Below are 18,304 nucleotides of genomic sequence, written 5' to 3'. Positions count from 1 at the left end.
TATTATTATTCCTAGAACAGTGTGAAAGGTCAAGGATTCCTGAGTGAGATATATTGGTGACTTTAGAACATAGTGTCACGGGCCAAAGACTAACACTTGGGCCATTTGGTAGCTTTGGAACATGGTGTCAGAGTTCAAATACAGATGATTTGGTTATTTTTTGGCCTTGGAATATGCTGTGACAGGTAAAGGAATTTTATTTTGGCTTGTTTGGAACATGGTGTTAGAGGTTAAGGATTAATATATAGAAGTGGCCTTGGAACATAATGTCAGAGATCAAGGATTGCAGACTAGGCTGTATTATTGTCCTTGGAACATAGCTTCAGAGGTCAGAGATTGCTGACTCAGCTGTGTTTATATCCCTTGACAGTGTCAGAGGTCAAGGAATTCTGATTGGGTTGTATTAGTGGCCTAAGGAATATATTTAATTTAAATTTTTTCTGCCCAATTTCAGCTTGACAATTTGTCAAGAGAGGATCTGGTCAAATTTGTCAAGAAACAGATTGTGATTGTACAGAAATTGAAAGCCCAAAATGATGGTAAGCCTGCTCAAAATCATATCAAATTTTAATGGTATTATTAACTTGCTAAATATCAGTCATCATGTTAAGTTAAACTTTACTTCAACCATGGTATTTCTCATATATTTTTTAAGATTATGGCTGTTAAGCATGTCAAGAGATTAGTCATAGTTGCTTATTGGTTATATAGTGTCATTTAGTACTGAAATTTCTTTCCAAGGACATCAAAATGTCACTAACAATGAAACAAGATACCTTCAAATGACATGGAAGTTTCAAGATAAATGGCATCCTATAAATGAATGATGACGACTTCTAAATGTAAAGGACTGAAAATTCCTTCAAAATCAGTTGAGAACTTCTGGTCCTAATTTAAAATTCAAAAGATAAAGGGAGGTAACTTTTAAAGCTCATTTATATTCATATGATATGAATGTCATGGAAAAGATTTAAGTTTAATCATCTATTATAATATAGATTAATGATAATTTTATTGGTAAAATAAGTATATATATTTGGATAATTTTTTCTGCATTTTGAAAATTTAAATTGAAATAATCTGAATAATCTTAATAAAAGTTCTTCAGAAATCAGCATTATATAACAAGACATTAAAATTTTTTGGTTTTAAAAAAATGCATAAAAATCAACCCATTCTGTTTTAGTTTAGTTATTTTCCATTTTATCAGTAATATAAAATAGTTTTTTCCCCAACTCATTACATGTGTTTACCTGAAGGTGGATGTTATTTAGATATAAATAAAAGAAATGCCTTGAGAATTGAAAAGAATATTTAAATTATTTTACATTAGTTTTCTCAGCAATGATATCAATAAAATCAAGAAAAGGTGATACGTTTCTGATGAGTTATCTCCCTTTACAAGTTTTTAAATATTCCCAGCTGCATAGCCGTGTAGCTGATTTTGATCAATGGTACACTGTAGTTTATGTTAATATGTCCTCTTTATTTTCTTGTTATTTCTAAAGTACTTATTATTCTATTTGTTACATATCCTTGTCTTAAATGACCATCTGCTAATTTTTACGGTGGTCGAGTGGTCTAAAGCGCTCTTCGTTACGGATCACTGGCATCTCACCTCTGTGGCGGTTTGAGTCTCAGATTCAGCTAGTGTGGGTATGTGAGAAAGCTTGCCAGTAGCTTCTCGTGGGTTGGTGGTTCTTTCCCAGGTTTCCTCGGGTTCTCCTTCTACCATTAATACTGGCCGCCATGTATAGCCTATCTTGTGCTGAAAAATGGCATTAAACCCCACAACAACAACAAAGATAATTTTTACATGCTTGTTTATCAATAAACAAATCAATCAGTTTTAAATATGAAAAATAAGGTGACAAAAACAACAGAATCTAGCAAAATATTTTCTCTGAATATTTGTTCTCCTTTTTATCTCCGATACAAGCATCCTTTTGCAACTTGCATTAAAAGTTACAATAGTATTAATTCACATGCAGATTCCAAAATATTCTAATGTTTTTCATTATGTTAATTTGATGTTTTTCATTATGTTAATTTGATGCTTATTAAGTTAATCCTCATGTAGCACATTATTAATCTATGTATATGATATTAAGGATTAATATTCTATATCCATCAATATTAGAAATATTGTTGATCTTATGATACATATCAAAATAAGGAAATAAAGATCACATGTATTTAGCATTATTAAAATTTTGCCAAAATGTTATGCCAGACTATTAGGAAACTGAGTTCTTCCAATGTCTATATTCTAGGAAACTTTTGAGACTTTGGCACTGTAGATATGAATCAGTATACAAGTCCATTGGAACAGCAGATGATGTGTGTTATCTTCATTGTAGAATTGTTTTTATTTTGGAGAAGAAAAGGTAAAATTTATAACAAGGAAATGTTTTATCGCTAAAGTCTTTATTTCTAGAGTTGTCCAAGAAAATTTCAGAACCGGAGACTTCTGGAAGCAGTTCTTCAAAGGGGAAGGTACATGTATAAGATTTGCTAATTGATATGTTTTGTGTCTTGTGTTACTTTTACTTATTGGAACAAAATTATAAGAAAGTCAGTTTTAAAAAACAAGTGTACCAGTTGATATTTTTAATTTATGGAAATCATATTTTTCTTGAGTTCATATTGGTAGCATTATCCATGAGTACAGAGGAGCCTTATTAATCCGGACTGTTTATCCGGAAACCTCACTATCCTCACAATTTTGTGGGAACGGAATTTTTTAATGTTAATTTGCTTCGTTAATTAAGAAATCTGCATTCTGGATCCGGAAATCAAAATCTGGGACCAAAGTGATGGCAGTGATAAGCAGTACCACAATGATAAATAAACCCATTTGGCAGTGATAAGCAGTACCATTGTGATAAATACATACATTTGGTTGTGATAAGCACTGCCATTGTGATAAATACATCCATTTGGTTGTGATAAGCACTGCCATTGTGATAAATACTTCCATTTGGTTGTGATAAGCAATACCGTTATAATAAACAGTACCATCATGATAAATACATCCATTTGGTTGTGATAAGCACTGCCATTGTGATAAATACATCCATTTGGCAGTGATAAACAATACCATCATGATAAATACATCCATTTGGCTGTGATAAGCAGTACCTCATGATAAATACATACATTTGGCTGTGATAAGCAGTACCATGGTGATAAGCAGTAACATTGTGATAAATACATCCATTTGGTTGTGATAAGCAGTAGCGTTATAATAAACAGTACCATCATGATAAACACATCTATTTGGTTGTGATAAGCAGTACCATTGTGATAAATACATCCATTTGGCAGTGATAAGCAATGCCATCATGATAAATACATCCATTTGGCTGTGATAAGCAGTACCCTCATGATAAATACATTCATTTGGTTGTGATAAGCAGTACCACAATGATAAATAAATCCATTATGCTGTGAATAGCATTACCATTGTGATACACAGTAACATTATGATAAATACATTCATTTGGCTGTGGTAAGCAGTACCATAATGATAAATATATCCATTTGGTTGTGATAAGCAGTACCGTTTTGATAAATACTTCCATTTGGCTGTGGGGCCCCGAGTGGCCGAGTGGTCTAAAGCGCTCTTCGTTACGGATCACTGCCATCTCACCTCCGTCTGCGGCGGTTCGAGTCTAAGATTCAGCCAATGTGGGCATGTGAGAAAGCTTGCCAGTTGCTTCTCGTGGGTCGGTGGTTCTTTCCGGAGTTTTCCGGGTTCTTCCTCCACCATTAATACTGGCTGCCATGTATAGCCTATCGTGTGCTGAAAAATGGCGTTAAACCCCACAACAACAACAACAACAACCATTTGGCTGTGATAAGCAGTACCATTGTGATAAGCAGTACCATTGTGATAAATACATGCATTAGGCTGTGATAAGCAGTACCATTATGATAAATACAACCATTTGGAATGGATCAGCATTACCATCATGATAAATACAGCCATTTGGAAGGGATAAGCATTACCATCATGATAAATACTTCCATTTGGTTCTGATAGGCAGTAGTACCATTGTGATAAATACATCCATTTGGCAGTGATAAGCACTACCATCATGATATATACAACCATTTGGCTGTGATAAGTAGTACCATCATGATAAATACATCCATTTGGCTGTGATAAGCAGTACCATTGTGATAAATACATCCATCTGGTTGTGATAAGCAGTAGTACCATTGTGATAAATACATCCATTTGGGTGTGATGAGCAGTACCATTGTGATAAATACATCCATTTGGCTGTGATAAGCAGTACCGTGGTGATAAATACATCCATTTGGAAGGGATAAGCATTACCATCATGATAAATACATCCATTTGGGTGTGATACGCAGTACCCTCATGATAAATACATCCATTTGGCTGTGATGAGCAGTACCATTGTGATAAATACATCCATTTGGCTGTGATAAGCAGTACCGTGGTGATAAATACATCCATTTGGAAGGGATAAGCATTACCATCATGATAAATACATCCATTTGGTTGTGATAAGCAGTAGTACCATTGTGATAAATACATCCATTTGGCTGTGATAAGCAGTACCGTGGTGATAAATACATCCATTTGGCTGTGATAAGCAGTACCATTGTGATAAATACATCCATTTGGCTGTGATAAGCAGTACCCTCATGATAAATGCATCCATTTAGCTGTGATAAGCAGTACCTTCATGATAAATACACCCCTTTGGGTATGATAAACAATACCATCCTGATAAATACATCCATTTGGAAGTGATAAGTGTTACTCTCATGATAAATACATCCATTTGACTGTGATAAGCAGTACCATGGTGATAAATACATCCATTTGGCTGTGATATGCAGTACCATTGTGATAAATACATCCATTTGGAAGTGATAAGCAGTACCTTCATGATAAATACACCAATTTGGGTGTGATACGCAGTACCCTCATGATAAATACATTCATTTGGCTGTGATATGCAGTACCATTGTGATAAATACATCCATTTGGAAGTGATAAGCAGTACCACAATGATAAATACATCTATTTGGCTGTGATAAGCAGTACCATCATGATAAATACATCCATTTGGCTGTGATAAGCAGTACCCTTATGATAAATACATCCATTTGGTTGTGATAAGCAGTACCATTGTGATAAGCAGTAACATTGTGATAAATGCATTCATTTTGAAGGGATAAATACATCCATTTGGTTGTGATAAGCACTGCCATTGTGATAAATAGATCCATCTGGATGTGATAATCAGTGCCATCATGATAAATACATCCATTTGGCTGTGATAAGCAGTACCACAATGATAAATACATCCATTTGGCTGTGATAAGCAGTACCTTCATGATAAATACATACATTTGGTTGTGATAAGCACTGCCATTGTGATAAATACATCCATCTGGATGTGATAAACAGTACCATAATGATAAATACATCCATCTGGATGTGATAAGCAGTGCCATCATGATAAATACATCCATTTGGCTGTGATAAGCAGTACCACAATGATAAATACATCCATTTGGCTGTGATAAGCAGTACCACAATGATAAATACATACATTTGGCTGTGATAAGCAGTACCCTGATGATAAATGCATCTATTTAGCTGTGATAAGCAGTACCTTCATGATAAATACACCCCTTTGGGTGCGATAAACAATAACATCCTGATAAATACATCCATTTGGAAGTGATAAGTGTTACTCTCATGATAAATACATCCATTTGGCTGTGATAAGCAGTACCATGGTGATAAATACATCCATTTGGGTGTGATATGCCGTACTCTTATGATAAATATGTCCATTTGGCTGTGATAAGCAGTACCATAATGATAAATACATCCATTTGGCTGTGATAAGCAGTACCATCATGATAAATACATGCATTTGGCTGTGATAAGCAGTACCCTCATGATAAATACATCCATTTGGTTGTGATAAGCAGTACCATTGTGATAAATACATCCATTTGGTTGTGATGAGCAGTACCATTATGATAAATACATGCATTTGGCTGTGATAAGCAGTACCCTCATGATAAATACACCAATTTGGTTGTGATAAGCAGTACCATTGTGATAAATACATCCATTTGGGTGTGATAAGCAGTACCATTGTAATAAATACATCCATTTGGATGTGATAAGCAGTACCATTGTGATAAATACATCCATTTGGCTGTGATAAGCAGTACCATTGTGATAAGCAGTACGATTGTGATAAATATATGCATTTGGGTGTGATAAGCAGTACCATTGTGATAAGCAGTACGATTGTGATAAATTCATCCATTTGGGTGTGATAAGCAGTGCCATCATGATACATACATCCATTTGTGATAAGCAGTGCCCTCCATCAACAATTTCACTTAATGGGGTACCAACCAGAATCATGACATGGTATACATCTGACAGATAAGGCATCAGTGATGTCACTTAATGGGGTACAGATAAGGTATCAACAGTGTCACTTAATGAGGTACCAGACAGAATCATGACAATGCACACAGCATACATCTTACAGATGGGTATCAACAGTGTCATATAATTAGGTAGCTGACCAGTCGTGACATGGCATACATATGACAGATAGGGCATCAGTGATGTCACTTAATATGGTCCCAACCAGAATCATGACATGGCATACACATGATGGATAGGGCATCAGTGATGTCACTTAATAGGGTACCAACCAGAATCATGACATGTTATGCATATGACAGATAAGGCATCAACGATGCATCAAGTGTGTCACTTAATAATGTACCGACAATTGATGACAACTTGCATTATAATAGCTGTATATAATATAAAACATAAGAAATCATAATTTTCAGACATTTATCCATTTGATATTCATAAACAAATGTGGTTGATAATCTTAAAGTAACTATTTACCGACTTTTCTAGGCAATATATGTTATTGTGGTTTCTTTTATTAATTAATGGTGCTGTATTAAAATAAATTATTTTAATAACATGCAGACTGTAACTGATTTGATTTAGTAAGATTGAAAATTAGAGACTAACATAAAATTACTGACCATATCAATGCCAAAACTTAAGGTGCATGAAAAGAAAAGATTCCAGTGTTGTTCGTACAGTTAGGGAAGACTTATCAAAATGGTACTAACAGCTGCTTCGCTTGGTGCTCAGCATTAAGAGGTTAGTGTTAGGACTGGTCGGCCTGGTGTCAGGACAATGTGACTGGGTGGGACATCATGCTACATGTCTGCGGCATGATGCCCCAGTGCTAGACATCACTGCAGACATTGTAGCGATATTACTGAAAAATTGTTAAAGCTATGTTAAAAATCCAAATCTCACATACCCACATTGGCTGAACCCATGCGGACAGAGGTGATGCATCAGTGATCTGTAACAGCGAGCACCTTAGAGCAGTGAGCCATCTGGGCCCTCATCTATCTGTGTTCATGACTTCATGAATGCTGACAAACTATAACATTCAATCCCAAAATGGAGGTATGAAACATATAAATGGGACCCCATGTGGCTGAGTGGTGTAAAGCACTTGTCTTTATTACTGATCACTGATATCTCACCTCTGTCCTCTTGGGTCTGAGTCTTGGGCTTGGCCCATGCAGGTATGTGAGAAAGCTTGTTAGTACCTTTCCATGGGTCGATAGTTCTTCCCAGGGTTTATTGTGGTTCTTCCTTCACCAGTTATACTGGTTGCCATGTATATCCTGTGCTGAAAAATGCCATTAAGCCCACAGCAGCAGCAGCAACAACAACAACATTATAGAAATGACATCATGTTATCAATATCTACATGCAGGTACTGGAGGAGAGGGTTAAGGAACTGGAAGGGCAGAACAAAGAGCTACAGATGGCCTACACTTCCCTTCAGCAAGGGCAGGAGATGTCTATGATGCATTACCAAGTAAAATTATATTTGTTTAAATTTTATCATAATTGAAAGTTATATCTGATCTAAATATAGATTTCAAAATTTGTTGGATTGTTTGGTGTGTAAAAGTTAAGTATCAGTTTACTATTTGTTATGTTGCTGAACTTTAATTGCATCACCATTTTCCTTAAATTATATCCCCATGTTCCTTAAGTGGAACTTTAGCCCAATATTCCTAAGCTTAAACTTCATCTGCATGTTCCTCAACTCAAACTGCAAACCCATATGCTCCAGAACTTAACTGCTTTCTCATTTTCTTCAGCTCAAACTGTATTTCCATGTCCTTTATAGAAAACTGCATCTTCTTGATTCTCAGCTTAAACTGCAGCCTGATGTTCCCAACATAAACTGCTTTACCATTTGCCTCAGTTTAACCACATCCTCTTGTTCCATGACTTCATCACCATGTACTTCAGTTGCATTTCCACCTTCTGCAAAGTAACCTGCATCCACTGTTCCTCAGCTTAAAATACATCTCCATGTTCCTTAAATTAATTAGCATTCCCATTTTCCTCAGCTTAAATCTTTCCCCATGTTCCTCAACTTTAATTTCATCCCCACATTTTTCAACTTAAACTGATAGTCCTTTGTTTAAACTTAATTCCCATGTTGCTCGTATTAAATTGCATCTGCAAGTACTTAATCTGCATTCCATGTTTTTCAGCTACTTTAACTGCAGTCCTATTTTCCTCAGCTTAAATGCCACCCCCATGTTTGTCAGCTTTAATTGCATCCCAATGTACCACAACAGCATCCCCATGTTCCTCAACTTAAATTTCATCCCCACATTCATCAGCTTAAAATGCATCTCAATAGTCCTCTGCATAAACTTAATTACATGTACCTCAGCTTAAGGACACATGGTACTAATGGTATGTAAAAATGGGAACCAGCCTGGAAATGGGTGAACATAAAATAGAGTATATATGGGTTTGGCTGACCAGGATTGGTTAATAATGTAAGTTATGTTATAGGAAAAAAAAATTGTTTGAGAGGTTATCCTGGTTGTAAGTGAAAAAAATAGAGACATTGTTTTATTGATGGAATTTCAGTCCTTTAACAGTCTTGAGTTTAGAACACTCATTACTAAAAATTAGCACTTGACTCTTTGGTGCGGAATTGAAAGCACATGTTTCAAACACATGCAGGTCCAGAAAATGCTGTGGCTCATATCCTTTCCTCAACACAGACATCCAGGTTTCATCTATACTGATAAATATAGGTTTGATCATGAACACTCAAAATTTTAAAGTTATTGAATTTTAATATCATGGTGTTTGCATAGGTTTACTATGGGATCTGAATTAGTACCATGGGTCCTTAAACTGCATAGCCATCTGTTCAGAGTCAACTGCATCCCCCTGTTGTTTAACTTAAACTGCATCCTTGTGTTGCTCACCTTTAAATGCATCCCCACGTTCCTCAACTTAAACTTCTTTGTGATCACAATATAGTGAGATAAAAAAAGTATGTTACTTTAGCAGTGACTGAATATCACTCATAGTACAACTACATTCATAAGAGTTTGCTTTATTTCTTTGTTACGTTATAACCAGCAGAAAAAGATGTACTGCTTTAGTGGAGAATGAGGTGACCCCTTGTCATGAGTGGACTACTTTGAGGGAGTTTGTAAGAGGTGGAGCATTGCAATAAAATAAGGCAGTAAAAGAAGGAACAATTTATAAACGTGTGATAATGCAAAAGATTTTTTTTGGTCCAATTTGTTATGCCCAGGCCATATCCATGGAAAGAATATATTATGTTATCCACATCCTTCAGTCATGTTCTCATCCTTCAGTCATGTTCACATCCTTCAGTCATGTTCACATCCATCAGTCATGTTCACATACTTCATGTTCATCTCATGCTCACCATCAATTTAATTTCTGCTCAGTAATCTTTGAAGGACTTAATGGATTGAAACTAATTTGGTATGAGGATTTACATATAAAAAAAGCTGAGATGAAGTTTTACCTTTCTGACAAAAATGTAATGAGTTGCAGCCTCTTTTTTTCTTCATATTTTGCCTTTAAGTTATATTGCATAATTGGGGCATCAGGATTTAATGGCATGTTTTGAGCTTAATATCTGTGGTATTTACTTGTATTTTTCTGTCTTATGCATATGCAGACATTGTGTTTGTTATAGGAATTGGAGGCACAATGTAAGGTACTGACTGAACAGAAGGAAAAGGCTGAGGAACAGGTTGTGAAAGCCATCAAACAGAGCAAGGTAAGTGACAACAGAATCAAAAAGCTGTACTACTGGGTGTGACATTGACAACTATCAAATAGAGAAAGTTGTTGTTGTTGTTGTGGGGTTTAACGCCATTTTTCAGCACATGATAGGCTATGCATGGCGGCCAGTATTAATGGTGGAGTAAGAACCCAGGAAGAATCACTGACCCACGAGAAGCTACTGGCAAGCTTTCTCACATACCCACATTGGCCGAATCCTAGACTCGAACCCACGCAGACAGGTGAGATGGCAGTGATCCATAACGGAGAGCACTTTAGACCACTCGGCCACTCAGGGCCCCTACAGAGCAAGGTAAGTGTGACAACAGAATAAAAATTCTGTACTACTGGGTGTGACTGACAACTATCAAACAGCAACGTAAGTGTGACAACAGAATCAAAAATCTGTACTACTGGGTGTGACTGTGACAACTATCAAACAGCAACGTAAGTGTGACAACAGAACCAAAAATATGTACTACTGGGTGTGACTGTGACAACTATCAAACAGCAATGTAAGTGTGACAACAGAATCAAAAATCTGTACTACTGGGTGTGACTGTGACAACTATCAAATAGCAAGGTAAGTGGCTGAACAGAATCAAAAAGCTGTACTACTGGGTGTGACAGCTATCAAGCAGGTTGAACAAAGACGTAATGATAATAACAAAGACTGTATTTAAAGAGGGTAACACGATTAGCTAAGAACTAATATACCTTGAGGCCCTCATACAAAGGAATTTATTTATTTTAGCTTCATCTCTGAATCCACTGGATATATTTGGTTTGGAAGAAGGAAATAGATTGGGCATTTCTAATCTCAACTGGAATAGTATTCCAGAGCAAAGTTCCAGAGTATTGGAAACTTTTTTTTAAAAAGATCCTTTTTTGGTTTGGGAATTCTACTTCAGACAGAGCAAGGTAAATCTGACTGAAAGGGCTGAAAAACGGGTTGTGAAGGCCATCAACAGCAATGCAAGTGTGACTGAACAGTAGCAAAAAGCTATATTACTGGGTGTGAAAGCCATCAAACAGTAAGGTGAGTCTGACAGAGCAGTAGCAAAAAGCTATACTACTGGGTGTGAAAGCCTTCAAACAGCAAGGTGAGTCTGACAGAGCAGTAGCAAAAAGCTATACTACTGGATGTGAAAGCCATCAAACAGTAAGGTGAGTCTGACAGAACAGTAGCAAAAAGCTATACTACTGGGTGTGAAAGCCTTCAAACAGCAAGGTAAGTCTGATGGAACAGAAGGAAAACTGGAGTACTGTATGGGCTTTTTGTGGCAGTTTAAGTTGTGGCCATTCCAAAAATCTATAATTAAGAACATGATCTACTGCTGTTTTTATCCATATTTTGGGATCAAAATATGGATTGTGTGTATGGTTTTGTACTAGACAAGTTGGCAGTTAATGGTAAATAATGAACAACTTTCACTGATGGATGATGATAGCATATGTGCATTGCAAAATGACTAGTAAGTAGTTCACTGATGGATGATGATGGCATATGTGCATTGCAAAGTGACTAGTAGTCCCTCCAGAATAAATCACACTATCAAAGGATCTATGACATACTGATAACACTTTATCAGGTTCACCATCTACCTTATTTACGGCCAAAATGCATTCAGACAGCATTATTTTCTGAATGTAAGAAATTATTCAGGCTTATTCAGTAGTGACTGATTGTAAGCCATTAGCAACACCAATTTTGGAAAATCCAGCCATGAAATTGAAATTATCATAAACGGGTCAGCAAAATTCACACAAGTTATGTAATAAAATTAGAAAGAGTTTTATATTGTAACATCATTGTAAAAGGAACCATGGCTGCATTTTAAAAATAAAACAGTAAATTAAATGCAGAAGGCATGCTTTATGGAATGGAATGTCCTTGTTGATATATTTTGAAAATGGCAATCGTTTTCAAACATAATTATTCATCAATAAAAGATCAACATTACATGCCATAGAAAATGTGTATTTAATCCTTATCGTTGAATTAACAGTTTCATACACAGGATGAATAAAATCATGGTAAATTCATGATATATCTGAATTTTCTCAAGCAAGGTTTTCAGTGTAAATTCACTCAACATGCTGACAAATATGGCTCATTTATTGTACAGGACACTTTCTCTGTGTCTAATGAAGTCACTAAAATGGTGAAAACCTTATTTTACAGGACAAATAATAAACCAATTCAAGGAATGAACACTACCCAGTGATATGCCTTGTGTACTCAACCCGTAATTGAATTTTCAGAGTTCAATGTCATCAGTTATGGAGTTATGGCCACAGATTTCTCTTCTCAGACATTGGTATAACTTTTATCAAAGATTGTTTGATTTCAGCAATTTGGTATTCAGTTTTATGCTTCTAAAATTTGAACTGGACTCTAATTTCAATTCTACGATATCATCATTGAGAGTATTTGTGCCTTCCCTCATCAGTCCGCTGATATTTTAGCCATCTTGTCATAAATAGAAGAGCTTATGGGATGGTCTGTTGTCAGATGTCTGTCCTTCTGTTAGTGTATGTTTGTTATCTGTACTGCTTCTAAACTGACATGAAACTTTACATTTATCACATTGTGTAGCTGGTCCTTGGCCAATATGGTCATATCAACCTGGGCTTTTCACTAATCCTTCTTAGCAAAAAGAGTTTTCACCAAAATACCTATGCAAACAAAGGCCATATTGGCTTTCAGATGCTCAGTTGGATGGCTGGCTAAATAACAGCCTGTGCAGATGATGCAAAAGATGTATTAGTCAGTCTGATCCTGTATTGTTCCAACATGAATGGTCATGTTGTCTTGGTGGTTATAAATGAATATGATGATGATTTGGCTTCTGATAAGGTTAACGCAATAGTCATCTTGAAAATCCTGTATTGCTACATCTTCATTGAGTAGTGTGCTTTTACCAAAAGACTTCTTATGATGACTAGTCGGTCCTCAATCGAAATGGTGCCCAGCATGGTCACCGCGGTAGCCGTCTTGAAAATCTTGTTATCAGTACTTCTCCAAAACAGAATGTCATATCAATATGGTGCTTCCACCAGATGACTTCCAAGTTTTCTCGTTGTTAAGGTTCTGTCTTGCACATTTTAGTGCTTCCATTGCTTATTGCTCTAGTTCAGTTTGTTTTGTTCAAATTTTCTTTGTACTCCATAATTTCAGGCTCTGATAGAACAGATTGACTGCATGAAGATGAAGGATGAAACACTGAGCTCTTCTTTCCATTGTCTACAGCAAGAACAAGACAAAATAGCTGCAGAAAACAAGGTTTGTTCTTCTTACCTCTGGCTAGTTGGCTTATGTACCAAATACGAAGAAAACAACATCTTGTTAGCAATTGCCTTACACTGTTCAATTGATTGAATATTAGACTTGATCGCTGTTAAACCCAATATACATGTTTGGAATTTTTATTCTAATATGAAGATTTTGTCTTCATGTTTTGGTACTTCTAAAATTGGTAAGTTGATGCATTGCAGGAAGAAAAACTCAACCATACATAAAGTATGTTCCTGTGATCTATTTTTCACACTTGAGCAAATTCTGTAGTTTTCGGATGTTTGTCACATCTTCTGTATATTGGACCTGATTTCATCTCCACTTATGAAAATTGATTAGCAGAGGTTTCTCAGTCATACCAGAAGCCTTTAACTCTGACCTATTTTGCATGTTTGAGTTGCTTTTCTCTTTCATATTTTCATTCACTCTCCATATCTTCGATCCTATTCCAACTATAATTATCATAATTGTATTTTTTTGGTTTGCTTTTATGGACACAAGATTTTAGTCTCCACAGTGTCATTTATTTTACAAACATTACATTTATCATATATTTTCCCCTTTGTATATATTCCCCAATCACATTAATGTTATAAAAACAGACTCTGCTGCTCCCCACCAAAATCAAGCTCTCCTGAAAAAAATATACTGTGTAGACAAAGGGAAGAAACTCTTACCCATGACTTCCATTGATCATTATTAGATAGTGCCAGTTTTGAGCTTTCTCTCAGTACTGTTGACATAATCCTGCAAGACTTCTTGAAATCCATTGCATTTCATCATGTTTTCAACCCATCAATCCAGAAACTTAGTATATTAGGGTGTAATAAGTTTTTTACACATGGTAATCATTAATTCTTTCTTTTGATGAATATTTATGAATTTGTACGCAGTTGTGGACATCGTTTATTTTGACCTTGTGCATCAACACAGTATTGTTGGTGCATATTTTTTTGGTTGTTATTTAGATTAATTGCATACATATTTGTTGTTAATGTGATTTGTAAACACCATTGGGTTGTTAATTTGTGATATTTTGCCATGTCTTTTTTAGTTAAATAATGCTGACAAGATGCAGTAAATGTGATAAGTGAATTAGGATGCAGAGATATATCTCGCTTGCACATTAAGGTCAGAAATTGTTGTTTCATAAGGGTAGTAAAAGCAAGAAGAAAGGTGGGAAGTCTCATACAGAACAGTGCATCATCTTGAACCTTCACCTGAGGATGCCATTGATTGCAAGCATAATGGAAGATATTGTGATGCCCCCCCCCCCCTCCAGATGTATACATATGATGCTGACTGTGATGATTACATTAGCAGAATTGGAGGAATGAGGGATTGCATAATTGTTACTTTGGAATTCTTTGCAGACACTCATAGAGCTGCAGATGCATCAACTGGTACAGAAAGTGTCGATGTAATTGCTACATATACATACAATGCAAACCTCCATGGATAATTTGGAGCTTAATGGGCAGTGTCCCCTCATATCTCAGGGTCCTTGTGGGCATAAGTCTCTCCATGTATTCATGGCCCTTGGGCATGTAATTCCAGGTGCATTGTGTTTTTCTTAGATCACGATGATCCATTTCAAGATTATTTCATGTCATATGAGTATGACCAGCCAGTATGGCCATCCAACTAGCTGTACCTATTACCTATTAACTAGAGACAAAGGCTCATCATTTCATTGATCCTTCCCATATACTGGCCAATAGTGATAGAGTATGTGGAACAATACAGGATCAGACTGACTAATGCGTCTTTTGCAAAATCTGCACAGGCTGTTATTTAGCCAGCCATCCAACTGAGCATCTGACAGCCATGCATACTGACCAGTCGGCCATCAATTATATTCTCTGGCCAGCTAGTCATCAGTTATTCTCTCTGGCCTTCCATACTGGAAAAATGGATTCAGCCAACTCAACCAGTGAGTCATTTATTTATGGCTTATTGTTTGGAGCAATACAGTTATACATGTAGGATGATAGCAGTGCCTCAGTTTTGCTGCTGGAGATGTGTTACACCCATTGAGGAGGATGACCCACACAGTAAGATAACATTGATGCCTTAAGTCACTCAGATCCAACTATGGAATAGATTGAGTATGGCTACAAAGAAGCTGTGGAAGAAATAGACCAGATATCACTGGCTTTTGAATGCCCACCAGTGCAAACTGCAAGCCAGGCTTATATGGTCAAGGTGTTGGTAGATAGGGAAGACAAAGAGGAACATCCCTCCTTTTGCCTTCTGATTTTAATCCAAGATGTAATTGAAATTGTTGCCTGGCATCTACAATTAACCTTGAAGTTCTTGATTTTATTTCTTTAGGATGGCCATCTTGAAAATCTAGATGGAAAGTAATTTCAGCATTGGTTTTTCACTAGTTGGTACTATGCAAACGATGCCAATACAACATCCAGTGTGGCAGTTGTCTTTGTAAATCTTGTTATTGCTGCTCTTCCTAAATACACCTCTCCCTCGATACATCACGCACAATGAGGTCCAAAATGTAGGGAGCACTGTAAGTGAGGGTGTGAGTTATCAAGGTACCTTCATAACAATATAAAATGATGCCATCCTCACAGGACATCGAGAAAAATGAGGGGAGGATGGGGGCAGGGAGCGAACTGTTCTGAATGCTTGTTTTATAATCACATTGGGAATAATTGTCAATAAAGTGCTTTTTCTAAATAAGTTATTCGTTTTTATGTAAAAATGACCTTTATTTTCAAAATGTCCAACTGCTGAGAGATCATTAACATTATTCCAATCGGTTTCAACAACTTTCATGTGTACACAAAAACATTGTGTATTACATCACTACTTTATGTTGTTGTTGAGTAGTCTGCTTCCCTGATCCTTATGCTTCCTGCTTTGCACAGTCAAACAAGATGTCTTTTATTTAAAAAATGGAACATTTAGGATGTTAGATCGTGAAACAGCCTTCATCGTTGAAAGTAAGGAAATGTTATTGTTCTATAATAAAATATTGATGCCATGATTTCATTGCAAGTAATAGTGAAACTTCTTTTCATCCATGAAGAAGTCTCTGAGTGCCAGCTTTAGAATTAACTACAGACTCTGAAACTAGCTTTTCATTAATAAAACAAATCTGTGAAACAGAATTTTACATAATCAAGTATTCTTTTTGCTTGTTTTTCTTGCTATTGTTGATCACTTTTGTGAATGAATATGCTAACTTAAGGTAGTTTAAAATTATATTATGTTATACAAAAATAACTATTCGATTGATTGCTTTAAATGAATTGAGCTGTCAGTAAACCTGGTTCACTAACTCTTATGCAGGTAGATTTTCTTTTTAACTTTTCAGTTAGTCCACCATCTTTATTTGATGCAAATAAAGTAATTGACATGATGAGGTCAGCGTTTAATTGAGTGGAAAATATACGATAAAATACTTAAATAAAGTATCGTGATTTTCTTCATGTTCAACAGTTAGAGTAAAATTTTGTGTACATTTTAGTGAAAAAATATAGGATCCATGACTGACCCCACATTATAAGCAGGTTTGAGAGTTATCAGGGTGTGAGTTATCGAGGGAATGGTGTAGATAGATTGATATGGAGTTTTTGCGAGAGGACTAATTATAAAACTAGATGGTTTTTAATGGATTTGCTGTCTATCTGACCTCAAATATGGCAGCCATGATGAAGATTTTTGAAAATCTTGTCATTATGTCCCTGAATGAATGGTCATATCAGCATGAGGTTTTTACCGAAAGTCTTCAGATGGTGTCTGGTCTGCCCTAAATGAAAATGGCTCCAATTTTTCTTCAGGTATGATTGTCTCAGTGGCTAATTTGAGACCGGTATGGTTGTCTCAGCGGCTAATTTGAGGCAGGTATGGTTGTCTCAGTGGCTGATTTGATACAGGTATAGTTATCTCAGTGGCTAATTTGAAATGGGTATGGTTGTCTTAGTGGCTAATTTGAGAATCTTATCTCTCACAAATATCTGAGGTCATTTCAACACCCAGCAGTTACAGAGAAGAAATTGTTTTATCTTGAATTCCTGGAAATTCTTTTCTTGATTGTAGAGCATCGGTCCTTTTGATGGACTCTTGTTTATACAGCTTTTGTTGACTTTAAAATCCCTGATGTGGATTTTCATTTAATTACAAAGTAAAGAAAGACTGTGCAAACAGTGGCCTTAACACTTGCTCAGACTTTGAGGCAAATAAGGCATTAGTACAAATTGTCATTTTCATTGTTTTCTTTGATATGAATTGTAGTACATATTTATTATGTATTGCATTGAATATTTCTTAACACCAGCTGTCACTGTCAACAAGTGCTAGTGACCCAGTTGATGATATCAGGATCTCAAAACACGTGTGAGGTTGTAAGAAACTTGGCACACAAGTCAAGGATGAGAATGAGGTTGATGATATATTATGGTGTTATGCAGTTAAAGTATGGTTAGTGTTAACCATGTGATATAGCCTGTACAACATAAATTTACAAAATTCCCATAAGAAATGAATTTTCGTTGGATGTCACAATGTCAAGTGCTTGGTGATATTTAGTCATGATACATGGTCATTCTCCATATTGCATGGTTATTGACTTTTACATAATGCTAAGTTCTGAGTGTCATGCAGTTTGCACAGGTCTCAAGCAACTTAACTGCAATTTGTTCTCTAAATCACATAATGAAACAATTATAGACCTTTGTTTCAATGTATGCAGATTCTTTTCAAACCAGTAAACCAATCATGTTGACCTTTGCTAGGTGTCTGTTAAGAGGAGGTCTACTAGTTCATATTGACCTAAT

At 36.0% G+C, this 18,304-nt stretch overlaps 1 protein-coding gene across 1 annotated transcript in view; it reads left to right on the top strand.

Annotated features, from left to right (window-relative positions):
• LOC149800143 (uncharacterized) overlaps window positions 1-18,304 on the top strand; it is a 154,357-nt gene that overhangs the window by 16,475 nt on the left and 119,578 nt on the right. Inside the window, exons 3-7 of the mRNA XM_089959742.1 lie at window positions 455-539; window positions 2,438-2,496; window positions 7,839-7,943; window positions 10,119-10,202; window positions 13,389-13,493. Of these exons, the coding sequence (XP_089815868.1) occupies window positions 455-539; window positions 2,438-2,496; window positions 7,839-7,943; window positions 10,119-10,202; window positions 13,389-13,493 (438 nt within the window). The remainder of the gene's footprint in view (window positions 1-454; window positions 540-2,437; window positions 2,497-7,838; window positions 7,944-10,118; window positions 10,203-13,388; window positions 13,494-18,304) is intronic.

Source organism: Sinohyriopsis cumingii, chromosome 5, assembly GCF_028554795.1.
Source record: "Sinohyriopsis cumingii isolate HCF-2022 chromosome 5, ASM2855479v2, whole genome shotgun sequence".
NCBI lineage: Eukaryota > Metazoa > Mollusca > Bivalvia > Unionida > Unionidae > Sinohyriopsis > Sinohyriopsis cumingii.
This window is presented reverse-complemented; position numbering and strand designations above follow the sequence as displayed.